This window comes from Trichoderma harzianum (assembly GCF_003025095.1).
Source record: "Trichoderma harzianum CBS 226.95 unplaced genomic scaffold M431scaffold_12, whole genome shotgun sequence".
Classification (NCBI taxonomy): Eukaryota; Fungi; Ascomycota; class Sordariomycetes; order Hypocreales; family Hypocreaceae; genus Trichoderma; species Trichoderma harzianum.
Genome location: NW_020209260.1, coordinates 700,243 through 728,041, shown reverse-complemented (window position 1 = coordinate 728,041; position 27,799 = coordinate 700,243). Strand labels below are relative to the sequence as shown.

Genomic DNA, 27,799 nt, shown 5'->3' with positions numbered 1-27,799 from the left:
TCACATTCCTTCCTCTTACTTACCGCTACTACAGAGTACGAGTAACTCTCTACGGGTAGTGGTACTAGACTAAACTGAGCTGCATCTAGCATTTACATCAAACGACACACGCCCACAGCAGCACGACCGTCACATTGAAAGCAGATGCTACACGCCGGCCTCGTATGTCGAAAGATGGAGGTTCATGCTAGCGGAGGCGCCCTTGTCCGCTTGTGTGCTAGCTCCCGACACCCAGTGCTCCAGTGGCTCGCCGGCCAGGGCTTTTAGGCCTCGGCGCCACTGAAGAGGCGCCTGTGGCTCTCCACTTCCCCGGCTTTGGCCAAATGACGTCGCCTGGCTTGAAATTATCTTCCGCCGGCTTTGGCACGGCAATGCACAAGGGAGCGGCAGTCGTTCGGTATTACTTACTAGCAGCTATCGATGAATGCGTAATAAGGCGAGCGAGGCGATATTAAGCGGTAAGCTGTGTTCTATGCTGTTAATACTCCAGTACCTTAGTTGATGAAGTTGGTGAAATTAGGGCCACTCCATGGTGGCTGGTGAAACCCCAGAAAAAAAAAACAGGAACCCGCAACTTGCATCCATCCATTGTAGATTCGGATTTACTCGTCACAATAACTCAACCTCCAGGCTGCCCCGCAGCAAATACGGCGAACCTGGACCTCGCTGTCCATCACCGACTCAGAACGGCAGTGATCGGCTTTTGCTCTTGCAGAATACGCTCTGCCCACAGTGTTTCACGTGGCAGCCTCGCACGGTATCGCACGAAAAGCTGCACCCGCACATGACCAAGCCCAGGCATTGGATTGAATCTTGTCTCTTCTCTCGCCAGGCCTCGTTCATTTGCCAGTCACTCGGCCGGACATGGACCGAGTGCCCACTTCTGATCCTGTATCACGTACGAGTACTCCGTACAGACTCTCACTCTCACTCTCGACCGTTGCTTCGTCACACCACCATCCCCAGTCCACCTCCGCGTTGGCTGATTCGACGCCGCCCGCTCTCCGCTCCGCATGGCCTGGCCTTGCCTGGCCTGGCTCCAGCTTGCCGATCCGCTCCCGGTGTCTTGTCTCGTTTTGTTTTTCTGACTCTTGTCTTTGTGATTATTCACGCCAGTCATCAGGGGAACAGAGCAGCAGTCCCTGCTTCCCCTCGACTCCAACTCAGCTCCTCTTCTCCACTGCGATGGTCCGATGCAACACAAGATTGTACAGTATGGGTAAGCAACAACCCCGTCAATCTGAGGGATGGAGACCTCGCACATGGCATGGATCCTTCACATACAGTTCGTTCGACACGGTGCCAGCAGCGGCCCAAGCTCTCCATCTTCCCCAAGTCTAGGCATGTCCTTTTGGGCTGCTGAATCGTATCGCTCCAACGTTGATTGTCGACAACCAACGCCAACAACGAGACTGCTTCTCTGCACGTCTTCTTGGACCCCAATCCATCACATGATATATGGCTGAGCAGCCAACTTCAACTAATCTAATGCTTTTCTTCGCGCTTCGGATTTTATGACGTCGTCCTAACGCCAGCCCCCTACCTGTCAAAAACTTTAGAGTCGATTCGTGAGAATGTCACCAGCCGACGGCTCTGAACTGAATCCCTCGCGCCTCACCTCGCCTAAATGCCTCCATCTGCACGGGCATCAGCAAGTTTCCGATCAGCCAATAGGGCCCCTCACAGCTTTATTGTTTCTCTATAGAGTTATACCTCCGCGGGCTTTAATCCTTAGAGAGCTGCACACGCCCCTAGCGAGCCATACCAGGGCCCTGCCGCTGGACCTCTCGCAGTCCCGAATTCATGCACAGTGCTTGTATGCCTGTCCAATGCTTGAAATGGCCGTCGGTTTACCCTTGTGGGCGACAGCCGCCGCAGCCCAATTCTGATTATTCTTGCTGAAATGATCATCAAACAGCAGCGGCTTTTTTAGCTCCAAAGCTTTCCACGGACACGAAAGCAAGGGCTAACCGCATCCTGGCTCCCCGGCCCATTTCCATTGGAGCGGATCACAATTCCACGGGCATCTCCACTGCTGCTTTTGTCTCTGTTTCTTCTGTCTTCTCGGAACGAGTGTGGTTTTCCGAGGCTGTTTCCGTCTGCCTCTCCACACGAGGCTGACAGCATAACCGTGGGAATGGCAGAGTAACAATTGTTTACTCAGCAGCGGACAGACGGAAAACCAAAGAAAATTTCATTTGCTCACCAAAAACCCCGACTTTGGTGTGTCAATGCATGCTCTGCTTAGCTGCTGGTGCTTCACATCGACAGACGGCTTGAGCTTGACTTTGAGAAATGCAGAAAAGGCTTGTTTGTACCGTACAACGTTGTATCGCGCCCTTAAGCTTGCATCCGAGCCTTAAAACCGCGTGGCCAAATCAACCCGTGATTGGAAACACGGCCAATTGGTCCCCATCTTGTGACCTGTCCCTTCATGCCGTCTCCGCTGATCAAGAAGCCATGGAGCGTTGGCTTGGGCATACATGTATCGTACCATGGGGACCGAAGGGATGCCTACGCTAGACGGAACCAACAGATTTCTTTACATCAACACCCATCTACGGTACTGTACACAGTATTCGTGACAGCAACAGATCTTGCAGCATGGACATCTCGTTTCCCCGCCCGTTGTTACCTCAAAGATCTCAGCAATACAGTTCCCAGATCTTGTCGGATCGCCAATCCCAAATTCAGTTTCACATGCCGTCGTTTTCGATGCCCAAGAAACAATGGCTGCAACGCGGGTAAGTTCGTCTCGGAGGTATAAGGCGCCACACAAGCCACCAGTCCCGTTCACATCCTGATTGGGAATCTTTGCGAGCGGCAACCCACGGCACGAAACGTTGGCTGACCTGGCCGGATCGAGTAGCGCAGGCGATGCCCTACAGTAGCTTGGCTGCTTGGGCTGCTGCAGTCAACCATCCATACCGCTAGAGTGACGCCGCAAGCACGATACGAAAAGCCGCTGATCTTCGGCACGGCGCTTCCATGGCCGGCACCGGGTTCTGAAGCTTGACCGGCCTCCTACTCGGTGTTTTGCTCATGCTCTACGTAAAAGGGGCCCTGCTCTCGGTGAATAACGCCACAGGCTCCACGGCCAAGTCGGCTGGACGGCGAAGGATTGGCACCACAATCGGCCCTGCCCTGTCCCGACTAACACCATGAATGCTAATGCTCCAGCTCAAGCCCACTCTTGGCTGCCATGTGGCCATTGTGGATTTGCAGTGATTTAACTTGTTCTGTTTCTTCCTCTCCTCACTTATACACGTACTCTCCTCAGGTACGTTGGCGCGTACGCGTATCCTGAAATACATTCCGGAGGCAAAAGGGGGAACAAGAAAATACTACAGCACGTGGGAAACAATAGTAGATTCCCATTGTCTAATCCGAGACTTGCCGATGCCGAGTTTCACCCAATTTTCGGTTTGCTTGAAGCAGTTTTGATTTGCTAGCGCCTTGTACCCGGTCAAGCATTAGCTGACAACTGCTAGTGATGCTGCACGTCGCCTTGGAAACCCCGATCTCGAAGACATCCATGTCACATCTGGGCTCTTGCGTGCCCTACTATAATTTTACAATTGTGATGTCAAAACAACAGTCGTGGATAGATTTGCATCTCGGGCTGTTCTCAATCTCATCTCGCCAGCCTCGCCAGAATTAATATGGCATAATCTGGAGCTCTCCACAGCAAGCTATCTCGCCGAGCAAAGATACGCCGAGTCGGCTGCGCGAGGCACATGTCAGATTACCAACAATGCAACATTCACAAAGCACTGGCTCGTCACCACGGCCTTATTCGGTACCAAATTTCGTGTCGCCGGTCAAGAGGGAGCTCCACACTCGCCAACACCAGCTTCAGCCCTCAATTCTCTCCGTGGGGGTTGGGAGAATTCGATGTTTGCCTTGAAGAATGAATGATACACGACGTCTCTTGTCGGAATGCTGGTAAAAGGCGATGAATACGACGTCTGAATCTATCTTTGCTGCCTTCGGGCGCTTCTCGGTTGCATTGATCGAAAATTGCGGGCGTATGGGGTCGGCCCGAGAAGCCTACCAGTTATCTCGTAACATTGCTGCCATGTTTGGATACAGGGAGATACTCATTGGGATGTACTTCGTGGGGGAACGCCGGTGAGTTTATCGCGTAGTGGAGTTTGTTATCTGGATTCCTGGTGCCGCGGGTTCAACTGACTTCGGCCCGGCGGCTCAAGGGAAGATGCGCAGTGGCAGATGACCAGAATTGAGGCCTCACTCGATGTCGATATTCATGCATTGTCCGGCGGCAAGTACCGGATGCTGTCGAATGAAACGAAAACAACGGCGTCTTGCAGCTTGGGACCCCGTAAATAGGCCGATGTGAATGTCACGGAGCCCTGTGCCGGGAGTCTATCCGGCGAAGAGTGCTTCTTGTGGGTATCACGGTCGAACTTTTGAAAATGAATCCACGGAATGCAATATTTTCAGCATTCTCGGCCAAATACCTGCGTAATGGTGATTTTACGGTGCTGTATACCTGCGATCAGCCACAAGAATAGTACGTCCGGTTCTCGCGAAATACGAATTCAGGGGATTAAGAGGTCACAAGATCAAATCCTTGCAGATTCACCGAGAATGACCCCCTTGGATCACTCTTGAAGCATGCTGAGAGCGTAGAAAAAACCGAGATTGCCAGATTACCGTGGTTTTGATTAGTGTTTTGGGGGCAGTTGGGTGTCTCTAACGTTGCAACACATTACGAGTCATTGAGCTTTACCAGGAAAGACAGAGGAGTGAGTCTAGGAGGATATTTTGGGGTTGTTCGTAGGATGGATGAGTCTGACATGGCTTCTCGGTAAGCTTTGGATGGGTTTCGTCCGTGGTTTCGGGCTGTAAGCCGAGGTAGGTTTTTGTGCTTCATGACGTGATTTGGTTTCTTCAGGGTCTGGGTATTTAGGGGTATGTCTACTAGAAATTAATGTGAAAGATGTACGATGGGCACGAGGGGAACAATTGGACCATTTGAGTGTGGTTGAATTTTGGGAGTCAGAGCTACTTTGTAAGATGAGGTGTCTGCTAGATGATGAATCTTTAATCAAAGGAGATGGAAATTTTACATGATAGCCTACAATTTTGGGATTACCAGCGGCTTCCGTGTCTTCTATTTGCAGAACTGTAACAGTTATGGGTGATATAAAGTTGGTCCAATACCCTTCATAAATAACCTGACTTGGAAACATCATCTGTGCTATTAAATGCTCGCCGGAAAGCTCATGGAGGGCATGTGACGGTGCTCATCTGCCAGTTCTTCTATTAGTAGAGGAGAGCTTTTATAGAGAGAGATAATGAAAGGCTGAGAGATTGAGCAACTACTCTGTAAAATAAGGAGAGCAGCCAGATGTAACTGAAGGATTTGTTGCTCGCCAATTTCTTGAAAGAAGGGGGGGATAAAGGCTTCCTTTATATAGTTTTTGCCGGGTCAAACTAAGGGATCTAGCAATTATCCTTTTGTGACTAATGTTGTGGATTGTTACATAATTGCCTTGAAGCACTGTGAATGAACAAAAGGAGGTTTCGGTTGATGTATCGTATACAGGACATCGTTTGCCAAACACGGACTTTTCTATAACTCTAGACAAGAAGAATGATTTCTTTGTGGAAATTGACTTGTGTTCAATAGCCGATGAGACCATGTTCCCCCTTTATCGTGGTATCACACCTCATATGCTTCATATAGCTAGTGACCAATCACAACAAAAATTGCCTTTTAGACAATCATAAATTTGTACTTCACTTTTCTCTTTTGCCGGTAAATAGCAACCGGATCGAAGACTCGAGGACGCCTAGTGGAAAAAAAGAGTAAAGTAAGAAATAGCCGGGATATTTCACGAGACTCCACTCTTACACTGGTGAGATCCAGAGCTCTTTTGGCATACCCTAGAAAGAATCTTCTCTCCTTTGTCTCTCACAACTCATATAATCAACAATGAACTCTAATTGCTCAGTATATAGGTGAATATTAACTCTGATGCATCTTGAGTTCTGAGAGACATCGATGCAAAGAAACTGGCGACCTTGATGACAGAAACGCGCATCTTGGCGTCTATCGTGTAAGTGACTCTGAATAATACACATCTATAAGACATCTCCCCCCTCTTCTCTCAGACTCTTCTCAATCCCTATCATACATGTAACTTACACAATCCGCTACACCAAGACAAGCAACACCCAACCCAAACACAACAATTCAAACCATCAAAACGCAAACATTCATCAAAATAACAGATTCTGGTATATCCCTACTATATACATAAAAAAAGGCAATACAAAATCGCCCCAGAGGCCGTATAACCCAAAAGTGCCAAAACTCATAAACAAAGCCCGTTCGACACAAGATGCTTTGTAACGTATATCATGTCCATAGCCAAAAACGCTTCCTCATAAAAAAAAAAGTACAATCCCATTATTCATACAAAAGGAACACATCCCAGCACATTTAGTCTCCTCTCCATGATCCCTGGAACATATGTCTCATCATGGCCGTCGGGGGAATGCTTCCGTCGTTTGTGCTTTTTGAGTGATCCTGGCCCATGCCGAAGCCGTCAATGGGCAGGATCAAAATGTCGCCGATGAGGGTGGGCTCTTCCATAAAAGACAGATCCTGTGTATCGTTGAGAAGAGGGTTATACACTTGCAACTGCTCAAAGACCATGTCGGTCCAGGCCGCCGGACCCGTCGAGTTCATGACCTCGAAGCTCTCGGGCTGGAGCTGGCTAATAGGCACCCCGTGAAGATCCGACAAGTCGTCAAGAGACTTCAGCACACGGTTCACCATCCTAGTAAAGACAGGATGGCCGGGAGCAGCAGCAATGGTCCACTGGCAGAACTGGAGCCAGTGGGGGATGTCGGCCCACGGGCCGCCGTCACGGCGATCGAACTCAATCCCCACTACAAGGCGGGCTTTATCCCGGAAGGCTTTCGGGACCCAGACGTCGATGGGCTTGAGGGCGACGGTGTCAGTGTCTGTGTAGACGCCGCCGTAGACGCTGAGGAGAAGGTATCGCAGGAAATCCGACTTTTGGCCCACGTTGCTGATGTTGTGGTAGGTCTCGATGATCTTGGGGTTGGTTTTGAAGTGGCTCTCGACGAACTCGTTACCACCCTTCTGGCCAACCAGAGTGCTGCAGGGATTAAACAGTATAGATTAGTAAATAGAAGATTTAAGGAAGATAGGACCACCTGATAGACGTACTATTGCCAGTCTGGGTTTGTGGCTAGCCAAGAAGCGGTAAATTCAAGCTGTCTGGCGTCTATATGAACGTGATTCGGATCGCCCATAAACGGCTGAGTCTTGGGCAAGACGATCTGCCAGATATTGGCGGGAATCAGGTGGCTATCGTTGGACTTGCTGACCCTGCTGGTCCATTCGGGCACGCGGTTGCTAACGTAGTCGTCGTGGAACTTTTGCCTGCTCGAGTGAAGCGTCAGGCTGCCGCTCAGCCAGACCATGGAGAGCAGCACCAGGGCGATGCCGACGGCGGCGTAGTTTCGGTAGCGGCGCTGCGAGACATGGCCCAGGATCTGCCTCAGCGGCGAGAAGGAGTCTTGCTTTTCGTGGAGAAGCATATTGCTGCTGAACTGAAAGTTGGGGGTCGCTGTTCTTTGTCTCTCTCACAAGTGTGATTCACGATCACGCGACGACAAGAACAAAGAGCGAAAACCGCTCACGATGGTGACGACGACGACGAGGACAAAGAGCGCGAAAGAGAGAAAGAGAAATTACGGCGCATAAAGAAGAAAGCGAACCAACCCCCGGCTGGAGCTAGGAAGACACGACGGAGCCAATACGACGGCCTTACATACTCCTTTGAGCCTCCTCCTTGTCCTGTAGGGAACAAATACGTGAGATTAAGCTATCTTAGAGCATCGTGCTAGCGCTGCGCCAGCACAGGCACAGATGGAGCCGGGCTGTGCCTTTTTGACGTTTGTCTCAAATACGATACGGGCACGGGCTGAGCTTGCTTAGGCTGTTGTTGGGAGAAATCCATCGAGGTCCAACGTCGACAATCCTCGTAGGGTCCCCTCCTCTTCGAACTGTATAGGATGGGTTGCAATATCGATGGCCATCCGACAATTTGGCTAAAACATAACTCTGTATTTAAGCCTTTTGTCCTCTCGGCCTTCCTCTCTGGACTCTGGATTCTGGTTTCTTCCCACCCCCCAGGCAAGGCAGTGGATCCGCCATCGTCTAGTCGTTCTTAAACAGCTTCATGGCCCGGCGTCTGGAACCCTTTGAACGAGGCCACTCGGGCCGCCGTGATTGGCTGCTGCGCCGCACCATAAGCTGACGTGCCCAATAGCTGAAGAGCGCCATGATGCTGGTAAAATTGCCAGCCCAGTTTGATTTGCCGGCTAATGGAGCGGCTAGATATCGCCCAGGAACGAAAAAAGGCGAGCTGGAGCTTTGCAAATTTTCCGGAGTGCAGCAGGTGGCGCGTCCCATTTCTTTTTTTTTCTTTTTCTGGTTCTGTGTGTCTACTGTAGAGTCAGTATAAACTGAGAATAGCCGCTGCGATGCGACTCAACGAGTGACAATCCGCATGGATTCACCGATTTGCCACAGGCGGTTGGTTTGACGATGGCGAAGGATCAATCAATGCAATGAATTACGAAGAGGTTCGGCGACTGCCTGTTGCAGTTAGAGGTGCGCTGCAGCGGCAGCATGTGAGAAGAGCGTGACGAGGCTTCGGCCCACGCTAAACCCCGTATTCGATGCGCCATCAGACGAGCTTAAACAGCAAATCGTTCAGGGTTCAATGCTAATACTTGCTGGTGATTACCTATGATGGTCTGCTGCAAGTTGCAAGTCTCAGTACTGACATGACTTACTAAGTTGATGATCATCTCGACAAGTTGCAGTGATGACAGTTACCGGTAATAACACCTGTACTTACCCAGCAACACAACACAACACAACACAAACAGGCCACATTAAGCCCTGTCAACCACCCAATTAAGCTTACCCATCCAAAGTAGCATCGCTCCAATCCCTCTCTCGCCGATCAATTCAATCCCTTAACCCGTGATGCCCGTCATCCTTCCAATGTCTTACATCGAAGCGTCTTGTCTTGTCTCAATTTTTGGCGTGTCTTGTCTCGTCTCACCCACGCATGTTTCAACCGCCCGTCCATCTGTCTTAGCCTCAACCTTGTTTCTTGGGATCTTTGTTGCTTGTCTCTTTTTATAGCGACAGGGAGGGATGCGTGTGCACGGGTACCTTACCCCCTAGGGATGGAAGCAAACATACATGCAGTGGCGGGTGTGTTCCGAGAGCTTTGGGCGGCCTGTGAGCAGGGCGATGAACTATTTGAGACACACTGACAAAAGACGGAGCAACATCTCCCTCTTCTGAATCCAAATTCAAAAATAAAGGGCATTTGGCTCCGTGTTGGCGCCAGAGCTCCCTTTTATTGTAACTTAGGGGGCCAGTGTGATCGATGCTCGAAGGTGTCTGTGACGCTTACGTACAGTGTATCGTTATATTCGTGATGCACAGGACAGACAAGCCTCATGTCAGCCATGGTGCTAAACAAATCGCTCCCTCCGACATCTCATGTATAACATGATCCGCTTTCGGCTTGAATAGCTTAACCATCAAAAGCTCTTTCCAACCTATTCACACCCAACCATTTATTTTGCCAGCCGACCATGATGTTTGCCGCGAGGGTAATCGTAAATAGCCGGTATACCAAGCGGAGGGGAAACGATAGCGCGATGCAGTCCAGTCTCAGTCTCAGTGACAAAGGTCGTCCTCAACGGTAGTGCTGCTGCAGAATTCGTAGATGGAGAGGATTTCGCTTAGTAAAGGCCATTGTCAACACTTCTTGGTGAAGCAATCTCTATTAGCAAGTATTTCTGGCATCCTGTGAGCAAAGGCAGCCGTGTCGTCGATAACGAAGCCCAGAAAGAGAAGAAGCTAGGTCATGTCATAGATACAACTCATCGAAGTGAGCAGGGGAAAGACCGAAATAACCTCGAAACGCCCGTTAAGGTAAAACACAACTCCCATAAGAGTACAGAGTAAAGCAAGGAACCATCCAACATAAGCGTCCACATAAGCTTATATATAGTAAAGAATAAACCCGTAAACGCAAAATCCCCATCCCCAATCGACAAATTAATCCGCCCATGCTCCGTCCCCGTCCTCAAATCCCGGAACCGCCTCCTCCAGCTCAACCTCCGGGTCCCATCCGTCTTACAAACACATCCGTCTTCCGGCCCCGGAAACTCGTCCACCGGAACACTCCATCCGCTTCACCTACAGCCTCACTCAGCACGGAACCATCCGTCGCTAATCGGACTCAGCTATGCACTTCATCTGCAGGCCATCCATCCCGACACATCACATCAAACTCACACAGTGCAACCAGCAAACTCATGAACAAGAAATGCCTGTCAGTCTGTTTTCCATGGGCCTTTTGACAACCAAGCCAAGCCGGCATACGGCATCTACTCTCCTACTTGCCTACATAGTCCATACACGCATACATAACATACATGCAAAAAGGTATGTCGTAAACTCATCTGCAATAAACCCGTCGGCTGAATTGCCAACTCCGCTTCCTTATGCCCATCCATAAAGTGACCAGGGGGTGTGTGGTCAGGGTATGAGGGATCAAGCAACAATAGGACGAACAAATCAAGGAAAAAGGCAAGGGAAAAAAGCACTCTTTCAGCTTCCCACCCCTCGATAAGATGCATCCTTCTTCCGGTGCATGGCAGCTCAGGTATACAGTACGCACAATGCTCCTACTACAACAACACCCACAAACCCACACACACACACATAAACAACATGGCACCGTGGACAGTCACGCTGCCCCGAGTAAATTCCCGTGGAAACTTCTTTTTAATCTCCGAAGGAGGGAAAAATATTCTATCATAGAGCAAGTGGCATTTCATTATTCAGCATCATCAAACAAAGCGCACCTCGTTGAACAACCCGGCGCGAACTTGCATCAAACTAGCCAGCTCCAGCAGGAACCCTTGGTAGATGAGCACATTGGTAATAACATGCGATACCGACACCATGTTCTCATTCGTCGGGCTTGTTGGCTCGGCGTTGTCAGTCGTTTCCGTCACCACGGTTGGCTCAGTGGCAACCTCGCTTCGGTCCGCACTGCTGTCATATCCGTCCAAGCTAGACAACTCGTCTCCCGAGACTAAAGACTCGGGAACATCGGGAGTTGGTTTCCCTTCCAAGTCCAACTGTATCGGCTTGACATGATCGCCTGGCAAGGTTACCATCCGGGCCAGGATGCTTTGGTCCACGGCAGCGAAATCCGCCGGCTGGACGACTATTGAACCCTGCCGACTGCCTCGGTGTTGGTGCCCACCAGCTTCGCTCTGAGCACTTGAAGGGGATAGGCTCCGGCTAAGAGCAATCCTGTTGGGGTCAGGCAGTGGCTTGGAGGTGTTTGGCATGGGGCTAGGAGAGAGCAGGTCCGACACGTTAAAGGGTGTAGAAGCACCGGATGTTCGAGTACTATTCTTGCGTCCTCTAGGGGTCACAGAGCGGCTTGGCGTTCCGAGCTCAGAAAGCAGCCGTTGGGCGAAACCCTCGAGTCCAGTTGGACGCGATGGAGATACAGACCGGATAACTTCGTCAAGGCTGGAGCTAGGTCGTGGCGGCGGGGTCCTCAGAACAGGAGGGGGCGGGGGGTTATCCAGGATTGAATCCGCAGTCTGGAAGGCTTCCCGGCGCTGCTGGAGAAGCTCGTCAAACCGGGGCACCGTCTGCTTGAACGCCTCCACTTGGTCGCAGAGACGCTTGAGCACGATGAGGATTCTAGGAAGAGAGTCCTGAGTCCACTTTGGCCGACGCCTGCACTTTTCCATCGAGTCCAGACGATCCGCCTCTGTGTCGTCTGAGAATGTAGAGAAGCCGCCAACCGAGTAAGCATCGTCTTGCGATCCGAGCTCGTCGGCCAGCGACCGATCACCAATCTCGGTCTCGGCATCTGCTCCCGTTTCTGTTTGTGTCTCTTCATCGCCCTCTGCATCCTGCTGTGATTTGGTTTCCTTCTTTTCATCAGACTTTGACTGCCGCTCGTCCTCGACATAGACGTAGCTGCCGGGGCTCCGAGCTAGCCACCCTTCGATGCTCATGTAGCCGCATATCGCCATGTCCACGATAGTATCAGTGACTGACAGATTCGTCTCCACCGGATTCATGAAAAAGTTCTCCATCAAGTCAAGAATAGAGTTGAGTAAAAGATCGTCATGACGAAGAGTGTGCTCCCGTACGTCTTTAGGTGCGCCTGGAAGACTGTCTGGAATGGTAGGCAGTTTGTGGTTGTGCTGTGACAGCCTAGGGGCGACAAGTCTAAGAGAGCACGGGTGACTCTCAAGCCGAGCCATTGTGTCTTTCAAGATGCTCTCGTACGTCTCGTTAAAGTCGTCTCGGCCGCCAACGCTCTCTGCCAGGGCCATCAAGTACTCAATTTCTTGCTCGTGAGCACCCACAGTTCGATTGATATTGTTTTTGGGAAACATGTCGGTTCGGAGGAGGGTGAGGACTGCATATCGATGGTGCCTTTTAACAATGGCTGATACCAGCTGAAGAGTCACGTAGATGGTCTGCTGGTTGCGCGATCGGAGACAGGCAAGAATAAGATCCACCAGGTTGAAAAGGAGTGGAGTCGCAGTTGTGTCGGGCTTTTCCGCCATCATGGTAGCGAGATCCATGGATTTTCGCTGGCGAGCAGCGCTTATGGCAGTCCCTGAGGGAGGGCCTTGCGAGGGAACAGTTTCGGGCAAGGCTAAAAGGTAGTGAAGAATGAGGTTGATCATGTCGGGGTGATCCAGGGATTCAATGATGCGGCGGAGGTAGGTCAAAACTGCCACAGACGAGCCTCCGTCTATATCGGACGACTCAAGCAATGATGGGTATCTAGAATGGTTGGTCATTAGCGCATGAATCTCTGCATTGCGCAAACATCAGGGGCAGCATTAAGACTTACAGAAGCTGCTGTAAGAAAATAACCTGAAAGTGCTCCAGCAGTGTCGACTTGACTTCGACTGATTTGCAATGATTCAAGACGTCCTGCCAAAACAAAAGGTGGGACAAAAAGGTCTCGAGGTGGGACTGAAACTCGCTAGAGCAAGAGCTCACAATTTCGTAGTTGGATGTAGGATGTTGATAGTCGGAGAGGGCGAGGATAGGCGGCAGGTTGTTCGGCAGGTGATCGATGACGAGTTTCCGACTTAGCTGACTGTATAAAGCTCCCAACCCGGTGGCCATGAGAGTAGACAAATCACTCTCGACAATCCATTGCTCCAGGGACTCGGAGCTCGACGCAGCCTCGATGATGTATAAAAGACCTGTGCGCGCAAAGTCGCCCACCTTGCCCTCGTGGTGAATGTAGTCCATCAGGATGTAAAAGAGTGGAAAGTCAGCCCTCTTAGTTCGGCCAGCGAACTTGTCCCGGACACTCGCGGCCCTGTCACTCGGACGGTTGACATCCTGCTGCGTCTTAAACCAAGCAGGAAGGATCTCGGGGTCCAGGCGGATCTTGGTGGTGATGTTGAAAGCTAGCTCCACGACGCGTGACTCGGTATCCAGCCCGAGACGAGCGCTGTTGACACCTGTAATGCGCACCAGCAGGTTTGTCAAGCTGGCGGAAAAGGTGTGGTTTTCAACAAAAGCCTCCTCCTCGCTCTCGATGAGCGTTGCAAAGAAGAGGACGGCCTCCTTTATGATCCACTCATTGTAGGACGAGGTGGCAATCTTGCCGATGGGCACGTATATCTGCTTGATCGAGGCATACTGGATGCAGGGATGGGGCAGCGGGCGTCGGCTCTCGTCGCTGAGGATGTTGGTCAGCTCTTGAAGCCTGATCTCGACGGTTTCGGCGGCGTCGATGTCTTGGGACAGGTTCGTAGATTTACGCCAGATGGACTAAGAGGAGGGCAAGATTATTGCTGTTAGCACACACGACAGCGCAAGATGGCCACGACAGACTATAAAGCACCAGAAGAGAGCAAAAGGGGAGGACAAACTCACCAACAAGCCGGCATATTCCTTCTCGAAGCGATGAAGACGCTTGGCAGGGTCCTTTGCCTGGTCCTGACGAGAGCTCCCGGAGGAGAGGGGGCTTAACAAGCGCGACCACTGCACAGACAAGGATGCGTTAGACTCGGATCCCACGCACGTTTTCTCTTTTTTTTCTTTTTCCCGCTCAGGCTCAGCGTCCTGAGGGGATCATCTCTCCCCCTTATTGTTCATGAAGGGCTGCTCACGAAATCCATGGCTCTGGCCGAGTCATGTCTGGCTCGACGCTGTGTCGACTGCAAAGATCGGAGCAAATGCAAATGCCTCGCACTCGCAGCTCGTCTGAGGCGCGGGGGTCCGGGCAGAGGCGGGGAGGTTCAAAGGTGGATTGGCGACAGCACAGGACAAGACAGGACTGGGCGGACAAGGGACAAGGACGTTGGAGTGCTTGTGATGATGCCCGGCGAATCCCAGGCGGTGAAAGCGGTGGGGTAGCCCGGACCTGTGCTTTGCGCGTATTCCAGGCGTGCGGCGCGGTACCTGATACTTGCAGAAGGGAGCTTGGCTGGGGGTTGGGGCACCAGCACGTGCGCTAAAAAACGGACCGTCATTTAGGGCCCGTTGGATGTAGGGTAGGATAAATATCAGTTGATCAGGTTGGGCAGCAATGAGTGATGCCTTTGGTCCAAAACGATTCCATGAGCATCTAGATATCTTGACCATTGCATAAGACACATAGACTCTATAAGATGGATTAGTAGTAGTTGGTGGGTATTACAGGTGCTAGATGCCCAGATTCATGTCTATCAACTCTAATGTAAATCATCCAGCGCGAAGTTCATCATCCCCGTCTGCATCTCAGCACTAGAGTAGACCCTTGATGCAGATACCCGTACCCGCTCTCCATCCCATCAAGCGAGCCGCAAAGGCCATTCACAACGCCTCTTATACAGATTACGAGTGCTTTTCTAATAGCACGTTGTAGAATGCTTGATACAAACTTATACACAGCATCTTTCTATGTACATGCACATCCCCCAACCTCCCAACCTCAACTCCAACCTGAAGATCACCATCGCCATCACTCACCTCACCCTCCTCACCATAACATCCTCAACCTCCCCAACCCCCCGAAACTCCTCCTCCAGCCCTTCCCTCCCAACAATCCCCAATCCCCTCTCCACATCCACCACCCTTCCCGCCCAATCCCCATTATCAACCCTCCACGTCCCCAGAATCTCGAACCCCATCTTGCCATACAACCCGCGCGACTCCGCAGACGACATCAAAAACGTCGGCACCTTCTCCTCGTCGCTCCTCGCTAACACGGCGCCGAGTAACTTTCCTCCGATGCCTTTGCGTTGGTAATCAGGGTCAATCATCAAGTGATTTACATCTTTGGCCACATCGTCAGTTCATCCACTCTCAAAAGAAGAAGAAGAAAAGCCTTACAGATATGTCTCTTCCCATCAGCAGCCTTCTCATAACACCCATCCATCGCAACCTGCTTCTCATTAAACTCCTCCCACAACCCCTTCAAATGCTCCTTGACACCAAGAAGCGACGGCCCAGCTTCCTCACTCACAACAGCAGGCTCTTCTTGTTTCTCCTCCGCCTGCTTCTTCTCTTCCTCCACAACATATCGCACAAACCCAACCACTTTGTTCGACTCCTCATCCACAGCAACCAAATACACATTCTCCGGCTTCTGTATTGCCCTCGCCGTCGCCTGAATCAATATGTCGCGCGGGCTGCGCACGAAAAACGCCCCGTAGAAGCCGTGGTATTTCTCCTGCGCGCGGTAATGCACGGCGGCGATGGCGGGGGCATCGGCCGGTGATGCGGGCCGTATCGTAACCGAGGCCATCGCCAACTTTCAATGTATTCGGCTTGTGTTTGTTTCGACAGTGCTTGCTCTGTAGGCTCGTTTTTTTGTTCTTTCAACCTAAAATGGTACTGGAATGAAAATGGAGATGGAGATTTTTTAACCCAGCCACCATAGACTTCGACATAAAGCCCCCCCGTGTCACTTAAAGGGCGTTTACTCCGCCAAAGAACTAGTATTTTCACATAATTTGACGGATCTTATTCCCTCGCCGGCATGAGTCACCCGCCGATTTAAATCAACATCATTGTGATCTCACCAAACTACCTACACATAATGTTGCAAACAGGACAACTCATATCCAAACCCATCAAGTATTGACAAGATCCTGGCTTCATTTCATTCTGTCTAATGCCCTCCCATATCATTCAAACCTAGTAGTAACTAACCCCAAGAAGAAATCTCAAATGATACTACCAAGTCTATCCCGTAAAATTGAAAACAAAAAAACATCGATCATGAATGCATGCATCCCGCATCTCTAGGGTATCGCGGCCGTGCTCATGCGCACTCTCTGCGCGGCTTGTGCTTTTCTTCTTTAACGCGCCATCTTCCCTGATGGCCATTTTTTGCCGCGTGTGGACATCCTATCCCATGTAGCCGCCGTCCAATTCCCTGTCATTCATCATCCGTTCTATAAGAATTTCAATTGCCATTTCAATATGCACTTTTAAATTTTTGCGTCTCATGCATTCGCTCCGTTTACACAGCACCGGCCGTGATCATCTTCTTGCGAAGGTAGTTCTTGTACTCGCCAATGGTGCCGTCCCATGATCGGATGGTCTGGTTCTCGCACACCAGGATCTGCTTGGCAATCTTGTCCAGCAATCTGTAGAGAAAAGGTTGTTAGTATTAGCTTAAAATATAGTGATGATTTGAGAAAAATCTTACCTGAAGTCGTGGGACACAACAATCACACCACCGCTAAAGGCGTTGATGGCATCAGCCAGACTGTCGATGGTGGGGATATCAAGACCGTTGGTAGGCTCGTCAAGCAGCAGCATGTTGGGGCCGTCAATGGCCAGCAGGGCAAAGACGATACGGCTCTTCTGACCCTCGGACAGCGTACCCATCAGGGCGGTCTGGGAGTCACCAGTGAGACCGTAGCGGCCGAGCTGCTGACGCCAGTACTGGTAGTCCTGGGACTTCTCCTTGTACTTGTCACGGACAAAGTCCAGGGCAGACTTGGTCAGGTCAAGCTGCTCAGCACTGTGCTGAGAGTACAGACCAAGCTTCAAGTGAGTGTGACGGGTGACGGATCCGCCAGTTGGGGAGAGCTTGCCAGTCATCAGACGCAGCAGCGTTGACTTGCCAACACCGTTGGGGCCGACCAGGGCAGTTCGGGAGTCCATGTCGAAACCGAGGTCAATGTTGCGGTACAGGTCGTCCTCGGGGTTGCCAGAGTAGGAGAAGGTGACGTTGTCAAAGGACAGGACGGGAGGGGGGAGCTTCTCAACGTCGGCGAAACGGAAGGTGAAGACCCTGTCGGCAACGACGGGCTGGATGAAGCCATCGGCCTCCATCTTGTCCAGAATCTTCTGGCGGGACTTGGCCTGTCGGACCAAGTTGGCGTAGGTACCGGCACTGGCAATGAACTTCTTGATGTGGGCAATTTCTTCCTGCTGCTTGGTGTAGGCCTTCATCTGGTTCGTCTCGTTCTCCTCGCGAGTCTTGGCGTAGGAGTCGTAGTTACCACCATAGTACTGCAGGGCCTTTTCGCGCATGTCAATCATGTTGGTGCACACACCGTTGAGGAAATCCATGGAGTGAGAAACCAAGACCAGCGTTCGCTCCCACTTCTTGAGGTACTCTTCCAGCCACACACAGGCCTCGAGATCCAAGTGAGCAGTGGGGTCGTCGAGCAGGAGCAGCGAAGGCTTGACGAACAGAGCCTTGGCCAAGGCAACACGCATTCTCCAACCACCAGACATGTCCTTGGTCTTCTTGTGGATGGTCTTCTTGTTGAAACCCAGACCGGTCAGAATCAGGGAAGCACGGGTGGCGAATGTGGAGGGGTCCATCTTGTCCATGTGCTGCCAGAAAATGTTAGTACTCGATTTGACGACGTTTTGGTGGGAAATAGCGGGCAACATACGTCGTAGAGGTCAATCAGGACAGGGCTCTCAGGGCCCTCGTCCTCGAGCATCTTCTCGGCCAGCTTGTCGAGACGGTCCATTTCGTTCTCAGCCTCCTTGACGACCCATTCCAGGGCACCAAGGTCGCTGGGGGGAGCACCCTCGTTCAGCAGGTAAATGTCGACGTGGTCGGGGATGGGGTATTCGCGAGCGGCGATGGCCTTGAGCAGAGTGGACTTTCCGCAGCCGTTCTCACCGAGGAGACCATATCGGCGGCCGAAGGACAGCTCGAGAGTAGAATCGGTGATGAGGACTCGGCCATGGAACACGAGAGAGGTACTGGTGATCTTGACGTCCTTGCTCTGCTGGGTGGACGACAGCACACCGGTGGTGACTCGGTCGGAAATGCCGTGCTGGTCCATCTGATCGGCCAGACGCTTCACCTCGTCCAGCTTGTCATCAGTGGTGGCGGGGCCATCGGAGTCCGTGATGGGATTTCCATGGACGTCGAGTTCGGGCTCAGTCTTGCCCTTGGCTCCCTTCTTGCCTGAAGCGGCGGCCTTCTCGGCCTTCTTCGCGAGTCTCTTTTCCTTGGAACTTGAGGGAGGCATTGTGACGGTCTAGAAGTTTTGTTTATGAGAGGAAAAGAGAAAAGAGATGGTGGGGTGAAGTGATGTCGTGAGAGAAAAAGAAAAAAGAAGGAAAAGGAAATAAAGAAACAATGCAAGTCCCAATTTTTCCCAGGCGTAATATTCAACAACAGCCGAATACTACTTTTTTCGAAGAATGCAAGAGAAGAAGAAAATCCGAGTGATGGATTACGGGCTGGAATAATCCGACTGGGCTGATTTGCTGCCTTGGAATTCTTCGAATGGGCGGGGTGAATTTTTTTTTTTTGAATGGTGGGGCCCAGTATCAAAATTTTGGCGTCGAGGCAGATAAGGGGGGAGCCACAGTCAGGCATCAAGCTAAGGCATAAACTACGGAGTACTCGTACATACACATGTAAGAGCCAACACAGCGATTAGATTACGGTGAGTCCGTACCTGAGATCTGATGCCAATTGCTTGTCACGCTGCGATACCTAGAACATACAGCGTTATCCACATAATTTTAAGTATTTTTTCTCCATTTTCGAAGCCAGGTCCAACGTCTATTCCACAGTCAATCTGCTGCCAAACTGTACAGTCTCGCCTTGGCACATGCTAGAAAAAAACCTTGAAGCAGCTTGACGTCACCCTCGCCTTAGTGGGTCGTCACCGCATCTGAGTTTTCTGCCTTTGCTTTCCGTTGCCTTTACCTACCCTACACCTATGCTACCAAATCTGGAAATTTGACAATATTATCAACATTAAACAAGTATTCTTGGTATCATCCTTCCAAACATGCGGCATCCTCCATAATATCAACTGTCGCTTGTGTCCTCCATGATTCAATCTCGGTGTCGCCGGAATGCAAAATCTTCCCTGTGGCATCTCATCTCATCTCATCCGTCGTTGGGACTCTCCTTCTTCCGCCCCTGCGCTGATATCATCGTCTCAATCATGTCCGTCGGCACAAGCTGCGGTTGCGCCTCGCCATATCGCTGATGCTCCATCTCTTCAGCTTCCACATCCTGCTCAGACGGCACATTTGTATTTCTGGACGCATCTCTCCGAGCCTCTTCTTCTTGTTTTGGACCTGATATGCTGTTCTGCTTCCCTGAATCAACGTCTGATGGTCGTGGCGGTCGAAGCGATGACTTCTCCTCCGGTATAACGGGCATGTCTTCGTATGTCTTGCCGTAAAAAGACCCGTCTTCAGGATGGTGATTCTCCCGAAAAGTGAATATTCTGGAATGAAATCGGTCGAATAAATGACGAAGCCATCTGAACATTACACACATTAGCCCAATTTCCCGTTCATGTAGCATCCCTCATTCATTTTCTTACAAAATGTTCGTCATCATCACCAGAAGCGCTGCATAAAACAGCGATGCTCGGAGCAGATCAGGCGTATTTTATTGCCCACTACTACCTAATATACCGTCTAGAAGAAGACAAAGCATCCCGCGCCGCCTTGTATATGGAAGGCTCGGCATGTGTTGAAATGCTGGTGCCTAGCCCACCCGTTTCAACTTTTGGCCTCTGATAATGCCATGCCAGAAGTGGCGGGAATTAACACGAAACCCGCGGAGCAGGCAGCAAGTTAAAAAACAGAGCTGTATGCAAGGCTCCATATTATTATTCGTTGTACAGAGACAAATCTATTTTGCAGTTGATATTATAGGGGCGGTGACAACATACGCAAGTCATAAGGGCGCAGCAGATGCATCACGTAATGGACGGGTACTCTCTCCTTATACCAAGATTTCAATTTGATACTACATGTACTATACAGACAGGCACATATCACAACCCATCTCACGATGAAGTCTCGCTATCCAACTTGTCATAAATAGTCTCCCCCTCCAAATGGCTCTGTCTCGGCCCAGCCCCCCTCGCTCCCAAACTCCCCTTCTGAAACATCTGCGCTTCCGCCAACCTGCTCGGATCGTCCTCACTCCCCGGCTCCGACCTCAACGCCCTCTGAAGCCCATCATTTTTCTCTCCTGCCTTGCCTTCATCAACACCTTCTTTGATGTTCTTCCCATGAGGGCCCTTTGTATCCTTGATGTATTGATCTGCCACGTAGCCCGGCGCCTCACCTACAGATTTACCACCACTGACACCCGCGGATTTACCACCGCTACTAATACCGCCTTCGCGACCGGACTGGGTTTTTAGGCCGGAGCTTTCAACGCCCTCTTGCTGAACATTGCGATTCTGTGCGAACTCGCCGCCGTGCTCGACTGATTCCGCGGCGAGTGATTCCGGTGCAACGAGTCCGGCTGCTTCACGATGAACTGGGTCATTTTTGCCCGGGTGGACCTTGACCTCATTTGTTAACACTCATATGCCAATTGATAGTTGCTATTATGAATGAGACGCACCTTGGTTCCCGAGCTGGGGTTCTTGCGTTCTCGAAGAGTAGGCATTTTTCAAGTAATCAGATTCTCTCTGTAAATGTTATGCTTCAGCTGTACCGAGTAGACTCACTCAACAGCCATCTTCGACTTGTGCAACCTTAAATATCAATTCCACCCACGGCGCTTGAATGACATCACAATACCGACTTTCTCACATTCAACACGCAATTGTCACGTCAAGCTTCCACCTTTCTCCAATAACAATGCGGGATTGCATCATAGAGGCTGCCCCTCGACTCGACAATTGTTACTGATCAGTCTCGATATGGACATGGTGACATGGTATGCTGAGGAGGACACTGACGCCTCTCGAGGGCTTCATATTCAATTCCGACATTTGAACGTCAAGCAAGAGCTTATATAAAGCGACGCACATTTTCATCAACCATCTTTTTCCGTAAAACTCCAATGCCCTTAATACATATCTACTCTTCCAGAGGATATCAGTTCGTCACAAGCCGTCATAAGCCGTTGAAATCACGCCCACCAAACCATGAAATAGATGCAAAACTCCCACAAGTCAAGGCCAAAACACCATAACCCTCCCTCGCTGTATGAAACCAATTTCCCTCACCTAAGCGGTTCTCCACTCTCATAAATCTCCTTTGATCTTCTTGGTCGCTTTTGCTGTGCCAATGTGGGTATTGTGTACCTATTGCATGGGTTAGCTGAGTCAGTCTACACTTGTTAGCATCATAGATTTTGTTCCTCACCTTTGTAGCAAATCTCAAGCTGGTCAGAGTCTCCTTCAGATGAGTCTCCAATGGCGATACCATGACGAACATGAGTGTCTTGCTGTTTCCACCCAGGCTGTATTGCAGTAGGTGTGTGAGCTTGGAGTTTCGATACGGAATATGGCCTGATCCCCTGCCCAACGCTTCAATCACGTCTCCCAGGCAACTCAGGCTCTTGTTGATATTCTGCGTCTCCTTCATCCTGTCGCCTTCGACTTGCGAATGCTTGAGGCGTTCTGATCCGGCTAGGTCAACTAAGTTGAGGGTTCCCTCGCATCGTTCGCCCGTTGCTGAGTTTTCGCCAATGAGCTTCAAGATGAAAATGCTGTGAGACCGAGAGGATCGCTCATTGGCCTTCGTGGCTGCTACAGACCGATTCTTCTGTGCCTCTTCCAGCATAAGCTCTACGGTATCGGCCGAGTTGAGCCGAACAGACTTGCAACCCATGATGGTCGTCTGCTTCCTGACTTCGTCGTGTCGGATCTCCAGTTTCCTCGTCAATCGTCCCTCGGCGGTGCGTTCATTGGGTGTTAGCAAGTCGTTTAGTTCTTCATTGTAAACCTCAACAAAGGAACCCTCCAAGGTATAATCCCATGACTTCTCCTTGAGCTGGGTTACTGTGTCGTATATCATATGTGTAGCTCGTGGAATCATGCCGTCGGGAGATGACATGGTATAGGTCTTTCCTGACCCGGTTTGACCGTAGCAGAAGATACACACGTTGTAGCCGTCCAGAGCGCTCTGTACCATCTGGGATATTTCGTCAAAGATCTCATTGTTTTGTATCTCAGGCGTAAACACTCGATCAAACTCGAACGGATAGCTTTTCCTCTGAACAACTCCAAGACTGGACTTTTCTTCAGGCCCGGCAACCAGTATCTCGGCGGAAGTCTTGTCGTCGGGATAGGAGAGCTGCGCTACCTGACCCTCGCTGTGTCCAAGGGGCGGTCGAACTCGGCACATGACGCGAATATTGCCCTTGAGCTCCTGGTACTTGTTAAAGAGCACGCGGCGCTCGGTTTCCTCCTTCATGAGCTTCTGCCGTGCTTCCTCGGCATACTTCAGAGCATCTTGAAGCCTGTCTTCCATGGCGGCGAATGCATCGGACTGTGCCTTGGTGTCGGATTCGAGAAACTCGACTTGGGATCGGAGAGAGTTGATTTTCGCTTCCAGTGTCGTGTTGGAGGCCGAAAGCTCGGATATGCTCGTTTGCAAACTGCCTGTAAGCGCCTTCTCGCGCTGGAGATCTGATCGTACACCTTCTGCCTCGGAGCGCATATCCCGCACCTCTCGATCTTTTTTCTGCAGAGCAATCTCGGCTTCCTGCTGCTCATTTCCCATTTTGCTCCGTAAGCTCTGAAGCTCTTGTTCCCGTTTCTGCTGCTCATCGCGTAGTTCTTGCTGATGCCGTCGATTCAATGCGTCAATCTGTTGCTGATGCTCGTGTGCTTCTTGCGTTTTTAGTCGTTCGAGTTCTCGGCTCAGATCGTCTATTGCTGTGTGGTGTTGCCGCGCGATATCGTCTATTTCGGCTTTATGCTTTCTGGTAAGGTCATCGATTTGTCGAGAGTGTTCCCATTCAAGTTTCTCGATATCGTGCTGGAATTTCCGACTTTCTTCTTTAGAGGCGTCGAGATCTGATTTCAGGGCTTCCGTCTTGTCTTCCAATCTTGACTTGTCGCTTTCCAACTCCGAGACTGAAGGAATACATGTTAGTTGCAAGCAACTCAATGAGCGCCCGTTTTGTTCATACCTCGTTTCGTTAGGAACTCGGCCGTGCTCTCTAATTTCGACTTGTCGCTTTCTAATTTTGCCTTGTAGCTCTCCAACTCCGAGGCTGGGGTAAACAATGTTAGCTACACTGTAATCTAGCTGGAGCTGATTCTGTCCTCACCTTTCTTATTGACCAAATCAAGAGCATTGGCCATGTATGTTTTCTCCTGTTGTGTTGTATGTACCATGGCGTCCGTTACGGTCTTCTTTAGTTCTTGAAAGTGCAACTCCGTCATGCGGACATGTTCTTCGGCATCAAAGGCTACAAATCCAGTGAGGTTAGAATCCTTAGTTAAGAAACTCTTATAGCGCATGGGTGACTTGATGGGGGATTTGGTGGGAGAACTGGATTTGAGCTGAGCAATGCATCCTTGAGGCTTTTCCACCGGCCGTTTGACTGGCTTATCAATTGGTGTCGTAGAGGGACCTCCCTAGGTTCCCTGCACAGCTACCAAAGCGGACGGTGGCTGTTTGCTGCTTCTCTTCTCATTGCCGGGGCGGTGGACAGTGACGTTACTTAAAGCAAGTGCAGTGTCTGGAGGCGAGGTTGTCACTTGACTTGTGTTGTGAAGGGAAGTATTATCGTCGAGACAAAGGCCGTTGAATCTCGTGTTCAGAGAGCTATCTCTGGAAGAGGATAAGGATGAAGAGGATTTTGTATTTCTGATTTTGTGGTGGGAAAGCGTGTTGAAAGCAATGGTCGTGAGTTGCTGGGTGAGGATCATACCCTTACTATTCGTCGCATCTTTGCCTTCCTCTTCTCGAAAGCCCTGTGCCGTCCGTGGCCGCGCAACTTGACTTTTCGATCTTGTATGGTTGGCTGGTGTGTTTGGTCTGGGAACTAATGATTTTTCTGCGGCGCCATTTCGACCTGGACCGAAGCTCCTTGCGAAGCTGTTGCTTGCTGAAGGGATTGTAGATGCCGGTCGTGGTAGTTTGAGCTATCATTAAATGTCAGCCATCGAGCCACTGGGGCGTTTACTTCCGAGCGTCCGGGAGATCCCTACTTGTGAGATGTTGGCTAGAGATTGGCCTTTGATGGTGGATCGTGGAAGCGCACTTGTGGGAGTCTTTGATGGATAGTCGAGTGCACGCTCAGCGAGGGGTCTGCGCTTGGCCTCGGATTGGGGAGCTGGCAAACGTTAGCATATCGAGAATATATGTCGAGTATATATCGCTTCTTTCGTACCGGACGGCGGAATCTCGCGCTTGAGGCCCCTCGGCGCGGGGATGGAGGATTGACTTCGAGCATTCTGCTGTGACTCGCTCCATTCGGTCAGTCCTCCGGTGTGCGCTGTCGGAGCTGGCAAGCGACTGATCTTGGAGGGTCGCGCAGCCTGTGGGAGCATTGCAGTCAGCTTTTGACTCTCTGCTATACATCGGCGATCCATGGTTGTGCGAGAGAGCGAACCTGATTCTCGGTAGCGTCCATTGTAACAATAAGGGAAAAAATATCAACAAAGAAACCAAAGGTCGAGGATCGCGTCGAAACGGTGGAGCAAGCGCTCCGGCGATTGAATATCGCTGCAGGGCGGGTGAAGATATTCAAACGATGATGGAGGATAGGAGCGTACAAGTGCAGTCAAAGGGCACGGCAGTGCAGTCGTCCCCTGGCTCGGTTGTTGACGCAAGATGATTTGAACGGAATGGCTTGATGCTTGATTTGTGTTATCGGTGTGGAGCAGTTGTTGAGAGCACGGGCCAGGTTATTTACTGCTGCAGGTGCGTCGGCAGGGCAACGGTGGCTGAGGTGCTGTACTGTGGCTTGACTGTTAGGGACTTGGGGCGCAGTCACTTTAGGCACATGGTGTTTCTCTCGTGACGCTAATGCTGTATATTCTACGGATAATCCGGTGCAATTCAACCACGGTGCTAAGACGGAAGAATGCAACAGTAGCTCACGTTAGTTGCGGCTGTAGGAGGCGATGATCGCATCCTAGGGCTTGAATCCAAGGGGTTGTTGGAAGGACACACTATAATGCTACTGATGTGCTACCTCTACCTGTAATTACACTACCACGTATTGTATCGTCTTTTTCAGCAGTGTAACGTGAGGCAGAAGTCGATTGGCCCTGTATGGTTCCTCCTTTACCCCGAATGACAGCTCACCATCCGTCTTATATCCGCTGATTTCACATGCCAGCTGCAATGACGTCTCTATCTCGGCGAGCGTAGAGTTGCGTGTACCATGTACCCGGCTTGACGAGAAGAGCTGAGAGTGTCTATAAGAGGCTTAGTGTCGCTGCTGCTTTGAAGAAAGACACGACTTTCACATGCCAGTTGATAACGCTTCTCTCGATTTATAATACCTATATTGCAACGTTGTTGGAAGTATATTCAATTAGAGTATATAATTGTTATTCATCATAATGATATATCACCAGAACAAGATTGTTCTTATGTGGTGATGGACTAGTACCTTAGTACTTGGTTAAAATCCTGAGGCCACTTCTACTTTGTACTAAATTCATTGTTTCTGTACGCGCCTCGATCAATCATAACACCAAAGAAGTGGTATTGATCTGCCAAAGATTTATTTCCACATATGCCATCTTAATAACAAAAGCGCATCGATCGTTCCATAAGCTTATTTCACGTGTACGTATGTATCTCGTCCATCCCGCGACAATGGCAATACACGCCAAACAACCCCACCACCATCAAGAAGCTCTTAAAGCAGCGCTGCTGATGTAATCTCACCTCCAAACTTTCCAAACGTTCGTCCCAAAGTTATGGAGACCTTTATTCCCATAGCTTTCTCCATGTTCCCACACAAAACCGCATCTCTACTGCTAAAGTAGATACTCTACCCTATCTTCTTCTCAGCTTCCCCCTCCTCGACCATTCTCACAGTCATTTTTCTTTGTTAAGTGAAGAGGGGAGAGAAGAGCTCCATCCTCTTCAGCTTGGCTTTCTTCAATGTCTCGATAGCGCCACGTTGTCTACTCGATCTTCGATATTAGAATAACTGTTGGAGGTACCGGAAAAAAAGCAACAATTCAGATACTCAGCTGTGCTTCAAGATGGAGAAATACAGCCAGTTTCGCGACAGAGGTAAACACCTCTTTTCCTCGTCCTCCCTTTGCTCACTGATATGAGACTGACTTATACGCAACAAAGCAACCGGCATCGCGCCCTTCCTCCCCGTCTCATCCCCCAGCTCCGCCATCTCGACACTCACCCACACCCTCCTCTTCCTCGTCCGCCTCCCCATATTCCTCACCTACGCCCTCGGCTACTTCATCGTCTTCCACCCGCTGCCGCTCCCCGTCTTCGTCCGCAAGATAGCGTTATGGGGCCTCATGGCCATCCCAGGCATCTGGTGGATTGACCTCCAGCTCGACGGCGTCAAGCGCGGCACCTTGTCCGAGCAGCCCCGCGAAAGAGTCCCTCATCCAGGATCAATTATAGCCGCCAACTTTACCAGCCCCGTCGATGCCATCTACCTGGCGGCTATCTTCGACCCTGTCTTTACCATCTCATATCCGGGCGAGCGCAAGGTCAGGAGGATAGGATTGCTGCAAGCTGTGATGAAGGCGCTTGCGCCAGTCACCACGCAGCCCGCACCAAGCGCCCAGCTGGTAGACCTGAAAGACCTGGTGAAGCAGTATCCAAACCGCGTCATCGCCGTATTCCCCGAATGCGGCACCACCAACGGCAAGGCCATCTTGCCCTTTAGCCCTAGCATTCTTCAAACTCCCCCAGACGTACACATCTTCCCCGTCAGCATTCGTTACACCCCCTCCGAGATCACGACGCCTATTCCCGGACAATGGCTTCGTTTCCTGTGGACTCTACTTTCTCGACCAACGACGTGCATCCGTGTGCGCATCGCCGAGGGACAAACGAACAAGGCTGCCGCAAAGTCCGGCGACAACATCCCTAGCGATTTGACTTATAGAGGTGGAGCAGGGGCTAGCATCAACAGCGAAGAGCAGAAGCTGCTGGATTGGATAGGCGAGGCGCTGGCGAGGCTGAGCAGAGTCAAGAGAGTGGGCTTGACAATGAAGGACAAGGCTGCATTTGTTCGGGCGTGGACTGGAAAATAGGCGTGATTTAGGCCTCTGATCTGTTTGGCTGGTGTTTGTAGGTTATTGAGGTATTGTACATTGTAGCTTCGAATGCGTTGTAGGATGCAGCATAGCAAGAATTGGGGTTTTCGCTTGCTAAGATACTACGCCTATCAATTATTCACCAAGTACACACGTGTATTGGACTTTCATTTGACATGTTCAAATATATATAAATGGAACTATAGTCAAGCCAATCCATCCGGATATCCAAGCAAAACTCCTC

At 50.7% G+C, this 27,799-nt stretch overlaps 8 protein-coding genes across 8 annotated transcripts; 2 read left to right on the top strand and 6 right to left on the bottom strand.

Annotated features, from left to right (window-relative positions):
• Positions 1–385: 385 nt before the first annotated feature.
• M431DRAFT_238868 (hypothetical protein) lies at positions 386–1,646 on the top strand. Its single transcript, XM_024913694.1, has 2 exons — positions 386–458; positions 521–1,646. Exon 2 carries the CDS (start codon positions 530–532, stop codon positions 1,361–1,363), a length of 834 nt encoding a protein of 277 aa, XP_024770949.1. The 5' UTR covers positions 386–458; positions 521–529; the 3' UTR covers positions 1,364–1,646.
• Positions 1,647–6,291: 4,645 nt separating this feature from the next.
• On the bottom strand, positions 6,292–7,913 carry M431DRAFT_238777 (glycosyltransferase family 32 protein). The gene is made up of 2 exons (XM_024913693.1): positions 7,229–7,913; positions 6,292–7,157 (listed from the first exon to the last, which is right to left on the bottom strand). The coding sequence occupies exons 1-2, from the start codon at positions 7,600–7,602 to the stop codon at positions 6,473–6,475; spliced, it is 1,059 nt and encodes a 352-aa protein (XP_024770948.1). The 5' UTR covers positions 7,603–7,913; the 3' UTR covers positions 6,292–6,472.
• A 3,037-nt stretch (positions 7,914–10,950) lies between these two features.
• M431DRAFT_498521 (hypothetical protein) lies at positions 10,951–14,286 on the bottom strand (the record flags this gene model as incomplete). The annotated part of the gene is made up of 4 exons (XM_024917705.1): positions 10,951–12,928; positions 12,999–13,936; positions 14,042–14,149; positions 14,278–14,286. 4 exons carry the CDS (start codon positions 14,284–14,286, stop codon positions 10,951–10,953), a joined length of 3,033 nt encoding a protein of 1,010 aa, XP_024770947.1.
• Positions 14,287–14,875: 589 nt separating this feature from the next.
• M431DRAFT_511369 (hypothetical protein) lies at positions 14,876–16,023 on the bottom strand. Its single transcript, XM_024919642.1, has 2 exons — positions 15,482–16,023; positions 14,876–15,425 (listed from the first exon to the last, which is right to left on the bottom strand). The coding sequence occupies exons 1-2, from the start codon at positions 15,894–15,896 to the stop codon at positions 15,115–15,117; spliced, it is 726 nt and encodes a 241-aa protein (XP_024770946.1). The 5' UTR covers positions 15,897–16,023; the 3' UTR covers positions 14,876–15,114.
• A 593-nt stretch (positions 16,024–16,616) lies between these two features.
• M431DRAFT_8501 (hypothetical protein) lies at positions 16,617–18,600 on the bottom strand (the record flags this gene model as incomplete). Its single annotated transcript, XM_024923505.1, has 3 exons — positions 16,617–16,743; positions 16,806–17,947; positions 18,010–18,600. 3 exons carry the CDS (start codon positions 18,598–18,600, stop codon positions 16,617–16,619), a joined length of 1,860 nt encoding a protein of 619 aa, XP_024770945.1.
• Positions 18,601–19,475: 875 nt separating this feature from the next.
• M431DRAFT_498518 (hypothetical protein) lies at positions 19,476–21,005 on the bottom strand (the record flags this gene model as incomplete). The annotated part of the gene is made up of 4 exons (XM_024917704.1): positions 19,476–19,857; positions 20,396–20,675; positions 20,727–20,898; positions 20,961–21,005. The coding sequence occupies 4 exons, from the start codon at positions 21,003–21,005 to the stop codon at positions 19,476–19,478; spliced, it is 879 nt and encodes a 292-aa protein (XP_024770944.1).
• A 583-nt stretch (positions 21,006–21,588) lies between these two features.
• M431DRAFT_93323 (hypothetical protein) lies at positions 21,589–24,852 on the bottom strand (the record flags this gene model as incomplete). The annotated part of the gene is made up of 6 exons (XM_024924463.1): positions 21,589–21,648; positions 21,710–23,427; positions 23,625–23,765; positions 24,231–24,444; positions 24,511–24,635; positions 24,693–24,852. 6 exons carry the CDS (start codon positions 24,850–24,852, stop codon positions 21,589–21,591), a joined length of 2,418 nt encoding a protein of 805 aa, XP_024770943.1.
• A 1,674-nt stretch (positions 24,853–26,526) lies between these two features.
• M431DRAFT_93202 (hypothetical protein) lies at positions 26,527–27,552 on the top strand (the record flags this gene model as incomplete). The annotated part of the gene is made up of 2 exons (XM_024924448.1): positions 26,527–26,557; positions 26,624–27,552. The coding sequence occupies 2 exons, from the start codon at positions 26,527–26,529 to the stop codon at positions 27,550–27,552; spliced, it is 960 nt and encodes a 319-aa protein (XP_024770942.1).
• Between the last annotated feature and the right edge of the window lie 247 nt (positions 27,553–27,799).

Coding starts and splice junctions, on each gene's coding strand:
- M431DRAFT_238868 (XM_024913694.1), top strand. CDS start 530: ATGGTGGCTGGTGAAACCCCAGAAAAAAAAAACAGGAACCCGCAACTT.
- M431DRAFT_238777 (XM_024913693.1), bottom strand. CDS start 7,602: ATGCTTCTCCACGAAAAGCAAGACTCCTTCTCGCCGCTGAGGCAGATC. Junction 7,158..7,228: donor ACAAACCCAGACTGGCAATA/GTACGTCTATCA, acceptor TAATCCCTGCAG/CACTCTGGTTGGCCAGAAGG.
- M431DRAFT_511369 (XM_024919642.1), bottom strand. CDS start 15,896: ATGGCCTCGGTTACGATACGGCCCGCATCACCGGCCGATGCCCCCGCC. Junction 15,426..15,481: donor TGATGGGAAGAGACATATCT/GTAAGGCTTTTC, acceptor ATGTGGCCAAAG/ATGTAAATCACTTGATGATT.